General features: G+C 45.1%; 1 protein-coding gene across 1 annotated transcript; it reads right to left on the reverse strand.

The window, feature by feature from the left end:
* Positions 1–4,447: 4,447 nt before the first annotated feature.
* On the reverse strand, positions 4,448–5,873 carry LOC100285792 (uncharacterized). The gene is given in 1 exon segment (NM_001158682.2): positions 4,448–5,873. A coding segment is annotated over 1 exon segment (1,218 nt). The 5' UTR covers positions 5,745–5,873; the 3' UTR covers positions 4,448–4,526.
* Between the last annotated feature and the right edge of the window lie 1,786 nt (positions 5,874–7,659).

A 7,659-nucleotide genomic window follows, 5' to 3' on the forward strand; every position in this document is an offset into this window, starting at 1 on the left:
TTCAGTTATGCACTTTTATATTTGCTTTGGTTTGTGGTGGCATCAATCACCAAAAAGGGGGAGATTGAAAGGGAATTAGGCTTACACTTATTTCCTAATTGATTTTGGTGGTTGAATTGCCCAACACAAATAATTGGACTAACTAGTTTGCTCTAGATTATATGTTCTACAGGTGTCAAAGGTTCATCTACAACTATACTAAATCGACTGTCCGGAATACCGTAGATTATTCCGGACAGGAGAAGCTTTTTGAAAAAACAGGCCAAGCGCGGACCGTCCGGGCCCTTGCGGCGGACCGTCCGCAACACCAGGATGACACTCGGACAGAACCAATGCAAAAATCCAAGTATGCACTACGGACCGTCCGAAGGAAAAGCAAGGACCGTCCGAGACCATGCGCGGACCGTCCGGGCTCAGGCGCGGACCATCCGGTAGGTGAGAAACCGAAAAAACCCAAAGGTAACGGGTTCGGAAAAATGAATTATAGCGGCCTCGCGGACCGTCCTGGGTGCACGACCGGACCGTCCGCGACTGGCTTTATCTGACATCTGACTTCGCATTAAATGCAATATAGCCGTTGATATAGCCGTTACTGCTGACCGTTGCGTTTTCAGCCGTTGATCTACAGGGGCGGACCGTCCGGACCAGGCGGGCGGACCGTCCGCGCTCAGCAGAATGGAGCAACGGCTAGGAAGTGGTTGGTGGCTATAAATACAACTCCAACCACCTCCATTTACTTCAACCAAGCATTCCAACCTTCAACATTCAATACAAGAGTTAGCAATCCATTCCAAGACACATTCAAAGCCTCCTTCTCTCCAAGTTTCACAATTGAGAAAAGAGATCATTAGTGATTAGTGATTTGAGAGAGATAGTGATCCGTGTGTTATTTGTCGCTCTTGTCGCTTGGCTCTTGCAATCGTGCTTTCCTTCTTGATTCTTTCATTGCGATCATACTCACTTGTAATTGAGGCAAGAGACACCAAATTTGTGGTGGTCCTTGTGGGAACTTTGTGTTCCAAGTGATTGAGAAGAGAAAGCTCACTCGATCCGTGGGATCGTTTGAGAGAGGGAAGGGTTGAAAGAGACCCGGCCTTTGTGGCCTCCTCAACGGGGAGTAGGTTTGAGAGAACCGAACCTCGGTAAAACAAATCCGCGTGTCACACTTTTCATTTACTTGCGATTTGTTTTCCACCCTCTCTCTCGGACTCGGTTTTCTATTTCTAACGCTAACCCGGCTTGTAGTTGTGTTTATATTTGTAAATTTCAGTTTCGCCCTATTCACCACCCCTCTAGGCGACTATCATCCACCATTTGGCATAGTTTAACACATAAACATTTGTGTTGGACACTTAATCACCAAAATACTTAGAAATGGCCCAAGGGCACATTTCCCTTTCAACAATGAGACATATATCTTGAAGAATATGCTTGAGTTATGAGGGATAACGACTTTGACAGATGTCATCGTCAGGGGGAGCGAATGCTTATATTGACCACAATCGTGAGACAATAAATGTCATATTCTATGCCCTGAAGGAATCAGCTTGATAATCAATATGTGAACCTTTATGGAAGTTTCTATCAAATATAAAGATCCAGTCGATCAAACACCATCACTCATAGTGGCTTGTTTATGTTGATACGTGTACTTACCTCGTATATCCTAGAAAAGAGTAGAGGTGAAGTTCCTAATATAATCCTTGCAACAATATGCAATCCGTTTGCTAAATCTCTATGTGCGTATACTTCCAGAAGAAGATGTTGTACCATATTGATACGGTTTTGTAAGGATCAGGGGGAGCACATTTCTAAATTTAGCCCTTGTAGAAGATTCGATGGAATCCTGATCCAGAAGATCGAAATTTGTCCTGATGACATTTGATGTACTCTTTTTCCTTAGTGAGTTTTTCTGAAGTTTCTCACATAAGGTTTTTAATGAGGCAACAAAGTGCAAATATAATTTGCGTCACCATGTACTCTTTCTCCATATTTTTCCCACTGGGTTTTTGGGAGTTTTAAAGAGGCATGTGTTGGTTGCGGTATTCGCCCAAGGGAGAGTGTTAAGTAACCCTAGTTAGGGTTATGCGGGCAAATACCGACTTTGCCCCTAAGGGTTCTCACATCTCTATATAAGGAACATGTACACCCCTTCATATGATATAGATCAGAAAGAGGCCAGATGCCCAACCCTATATCATGTGTCTCGTGTGTTTCCTCTGTCGTGCTTATGGGAAGGGAGACGGGTTCTCTACAGCTTCTTGCGCCTCTACTGCTGACGGGAGGGAAGGGAGCGGATCTGGTGATCCGTGGTAATGTAGTTCTCAACATGACGCAGTTTACTGAAGCATCATCGTTCCACCCCTCTTCCCCTGTGCTTCGTTTTCCAGGGTGCAATCCTTGATTGTAGGGTCGAGCGGCGGCGACGCTTGTGGCGTCGTGTTCCTCTTTGGAGGCATCGCTTTGGAAGCTCGCGATTTGCCTAGGTTTGGATTTGGTGTTTGTCTCGGCAGTGAGTGTTGTGCCGTTTTGATGTCTCAATCCACCGGAGAGTTGAGTTGTATGGTGTCGACGTGTTGATGTTTCAATCCAACCGTCTGTTGTTTGTTGTTTTGTTTGGTCGAGACCACTTCTCCTTTAATTAATATAATCGGTAGCTCTCCTGCCTGATTTATTTCAAAAAAAATTATTACGACATAATTTTGTAGCAAATTTTATTAGAGACACAAATATAAATATTTTTATTGCAAATATGTTCGAAGCTAAGCTAATTTGACTTGTACAAAACCCATAATTACATGTTTTGTGGATAGAGAGAGTACTATAGAACAGATTCCAGATTAATTATGTCATGCTTATTTTGTATCCTCGGCAAGGTAAGCGTCTCCGGGATGCCAGGCTCCACGGCGCCATATGTACAGGAAATTTAGGGCTTTATCATAAGGGGCCAACATAGGCTAGCCAATATCAGCTCACAGCAAAAGCTTGAGAGGTGTGGATCATGCACGTTAGCACGTATATGCATAGAATGGTCTGAGGTTTGCACTCTCCAAGCACCAGGTCATTCTAGAGTTCAAATTAAGAATGAGTAGGCAATGTATGGGTACCTAACTCAAAACTCCAACACCCTGCTCATTTTTCTGTTGGTTCTTCAAAGGATTTAATAGTCTGTTTTGGTTGGTAAACTCTACTAGGAAGCGACATGGTTCAGATGTTTCCACAAGGGGATCTATAGGAAGGAATCATCTTGCTATTCAAAGGGTGTGTTTGGTTTGACTTTTGGCTTTGACTTTTGCCCCCTAAAAGCCAAAAGCCAACCAAAGGGTTGGATCCAGGAAGCAGCTTTTTCTAAAAGACGACTTTCTCGTAGTGGAAATCTGAAAGCACCCCTGGACCTGCTTTTAGTGGCTTTCTGTGAAAACATATATCGAAGAATTTTTAATGACTTTTAGTGGTTTCCACCAAACGGTTTTTAGCTTTTTAATAGCTTACAGCCTACAGCAGCTTTTTCCACAGCTCACAGCCCACAGCAACTTTTTTCACAGCCACAGCCCAACCAAACAGACCCAAAATTGAATAATAAAATAATTTCTTCCACATGGATCCTCTCGTGATCATTGGTCACGAAACCAGCCCTTTGTCTTTAGGAAAGATATGATTTTAATCTCTAGGACTTGAACATTTTGATTTCCATGGAGAAAGTGTGAGACTATTGATTTTGTTACCTCATTTACTTGGGCCTTCTATGGACTCATATAACTAATAGTTACCTACTAATAATTAGCTCCTTCGAATACAGAGGGGTCCAGTCCAATTTATAGTATAGCTATTTGTTAACTGACTATTCAACTAACAATTATATCACTAGTTGGGCCAAATTAGCTAAAATTAGCTATGAGCCAGCTAGCTATTAGTAGCTAATGGATCCTTGCAGGACCTTAGTCATATCAACATTGTCATATATTCTTTCCTCAAGTATAATTCACTTGTTACCCAAAGATCAGCATCCAGTCAATCTACATGGAATTGTGGAAAGTCAGACATGTAAGGAATTGTGGCTTATTTAGAAACGATGTGCTTGTGAAGATATAGATGTCAAGTATAACATTCTGCATTGCACACTGTTCATATTCAGCCATGCCAATTCAGTGATTCACACCACTTTTTTAATGGCATGATCACTTCATATTCACTGTGTGAGCTCTACAGCTTCATTGATCATTCATTTCATAGGACACTTATTTCAAACTAATTTTCCAGGCTGGATTTATTAGTTTTAACATGCTGATTGAATGAGTGTTATCCCCAACCCCAATATCCCCATAGTTTTACTAGTATGCATAGTTACCACTGAAATGCCTAATTATTAAAAAAAATCAGCAGTGAAGCCAACAAAGTTTGTGAATCCGAGTTCTTTGCATCCTAAAAAAAACAGAAAGAAAAGCACCCAACAGAATCAAACCGCTGAGGACAAGGGATACAGTGCCTTTGTTCCAATGTAGAGTTGATCAGTTGAGGCAGAATCATCATGCCTCTGTTCTTGCTCCATAAGCTTCCAGTACTTGAGGAATCTCTTCCTGGTGCTTATCAACGTACCTTTCCTTGAACTTCTTTTCCGGCATTGTCAGATGGCTCATCCTGATGCCTTTTTTGATGACACCACGGGACGCCAGTATATGAAGCACCCTGTACCTCGGCAGTACCCGCTTCTCGTGGCTGAAGGAAAGAATAGTCGGGTACGACGACAGAACATCAGGGTTCCAGCCAAGCTTTTCAGCAATGAACTGCATGCGTTTCTTGACCTTGTCCTCGGACACCGTCATGAAGTAGGGGTGCCTGACAAATGCCCGCCTGACCTGCTCCTCGGTCCACCCCAGACTGACATAATTCTCCACCCTGCGATCCCATTTGGACTGGTACATTCTGGCGAACACCCCAAAGGCGTAGGGGAAGGCGCCAGACTTTGGACTCACCCCGAGGTCCTTCATGGCGGTCAAGCCCTCATCAAAGCGGGTAGACCTGTGCACAAGAGCCCTGGGGTGGGTGGTGAGGAGCTTGACGAGAACCTCCTCAGTGACGCCGTGTTCGCGGAGCACCTGGAGCTTGGGAAGCAGGACGATCTCGAGGTTGTCGTAGATGAGCTCCATGGACTGCTTGACGGCGGCGAGCACGTTCTCTTCGGTGCCGAGAAGGTCCTTGAGGAGGCTGAGGTTGGGGCGCAGGCGAGTCTCGATCCCCGCGAGGAGGAAGCGGTGGGGGCTCGCGAGGAGGAAGCGGCGCAACTCGGCGGAGGAGAGGCCGAGCTCGCGGAGGTAGAAGTTCAACTTAGCGCCGAGTGTGACCGAGGAAAGGACCGCGGGGTACGCGGAGACGAGACGCGCGACGGAGGCGGGGGGCATGCCGAGCGTGTCGCGGAGGAGCGCGACCACGGCGTGCGCGTTCTTGGTGGAGCGGAGGTGCACGCGCTCGGCCGCCTTCGCGGCGTCGGCTTCTTCGAGGCCGCAGGAGTGGCGAAGGAAGTGGACCGTCAAGGAAGCGCCGTTGCTTCCTCCGGTCCCACGCTCCGCGGAGGCGACGGCGAGGGCGGAGGGGACGCGGGAGATCGGGGCCGTGCCGCCTACAAGCTGTTCGACGAAATGTCGGACAGACGCGGAGGAGCCGGCAGCAAGCCCGCCCTCGTTCGAGACGCGGCCAAGGAGCCGGCGGAAGAAGGACCCGGCCTCGGGGAGGCTGCGGCGGAGCATCTGGCAGCGGCGAGGAAGAGTGGGGGGGGGGGGGGGGGGGGGGGGGATTGCCCGGTTCTGTGCTCAGCCCCTCACTCCGGCGGCGAGAGTGGGAGTCGAGGGTGGGTGAGGGTTTTTTTGGACGGTGCGGTACAGTCGCAAGGCAGGGGTGAGAGATGCAAATCATTCGAAAATACTGGGCCTTGGCGTGCTTAGAAGCGGGCCCATGCAGGACAAATGCTCACTCGGCTATTTTGTAAAACGCAACCAACCAAATTATCTCTACATCTGTAAACTCCACTAAAAGCTAGTTTAGCAACTCTACTATCTAAATAACATTATCATTTTCTTAAAAGAAAAATAAAAATTCCTTGAAAAAAATAGGATTACCAAACTAGTTCTAAATCCATTAAAAAAATGTGCCTAAAGTTGTCATACCATCAAAATCATAAATTCATATCACTGAATAACTCTTCTCCTTACTCATCCAAATCTAGTGACCAATATCCCTCGTCCCCTCATTTGAAAAGTGTTCATACTTCCGGCCTCATGTTTCTTGCTGTTTTATTAATTCACTAGGAACGTGCCCGTGCGATGCCACGGAACACAAATTGTGACCCTCCAATGGACTTGGGGCTCTGGCGACGGGCGACGTGAGTACAATAAATTTGTGTTCCGTGGCATCGCACGGGCACGTTGCAACGACATACAAAATGTTCAACAAAATGTTAGTGCACAATGATTATATAGAAACAAACACCACGTGGTTGGGACTACTACTCGACGACAATGCTAATGTGACCTTTATCAAGCATGTGTGGGCCTAGGGTAAGGTAGTCATATTCCATTGCAACATACATTTAAAGGTTTCTTAAGTTCCTTATCAGTTTTCATGAGTTCGTCTCCTCGACAGTGGATCCAAATTGCAGGTCTACTATCAAGTAAGAAGTTGAGCTCTAAAGCTGCATAGTATGGATAAAGTTGTTCAAATGCAGGAATCAAACAGAAATATGGAGTCTATACACAACCCAAGCAGTGGAGGTTGAGGGAGAGAGCTGATCGAATCGAATGCCATAGACAAACAGATATGGGTGGTTGCATGTTGCCAATGGGTGCTTGTTGCCAAGCGTGGTGTGGAGCTTGATGATCATCTCAAAAATTCTCACAAATAAAGGAAAAAACATAACCCTATAAATGTCAAGAGACAAGGCTTATAACAAAAAAGAGTGTGCCTTCACAACAGTCTCACTTAACCAAGAGATGAACCCATATTTATTGAGGTAGCCAGCCATTGCTATATGTGCCGCAGACCATGTAAGTGTATCACACGCCACAGACTCTGCCAAACACTCTTTCCATGTGACAACCCTTGACATTAATAGGACCGCTAGGCCAAGAATTGTTGCAGACATCGCATCCACATTGAGCATTCCTACAAAGATCCAGAGACCAAGCTAGTGTCATGCAGAGCAAGGGTCATGCAGAGCAAGAATATGAACATTAAAAAGACATCACATGGTTCATCTATTCATAATAGAGCGCTATAAAGTAGTTATGCAAGAAAGGTATAAATAATTTTAACCATCAGGATTCAAGGCATAAAGAACAGTGACCACGCCAGACATGATATAGTATAGAAACACAAAATGTGACCCCCTCATAATGCCAAAACTACTTTATATCAAGATAATTATGTTTTAGCTACAACCACTGTCTATTAGAATTTAGCAAAACAATTACACAAGATATTCTCCATCGTTATCTACTGCATAATACAATATAACTTGTTATAAAAAATATTTGCAGTTAACAACCATATTGTTTAGCTACCCTGCAAATGGTTAGTTGCGAAACTGCTTAGCTACCTTGCAAAAACAGATCAACCAGTACAGAAATAGATCTGAATATGGAGAGCCAAATAGCAGGAAAGGAAGAG

The sequence above is a fragment of the Zea mays genome, chromosome 4 (assembly GCF_902167145.1).
Source record: "Zea mays cultivar B73 chromosome 4, Zm-B73-REFERENCE-NAM-5.0, whole genome shotgun sequence".
Lineage (NCBI taxonomy): Eukaryota > Viridiplantae > Streptophyta > Magnoliopsida > Poales > Poaceae > Zea > Zea mays.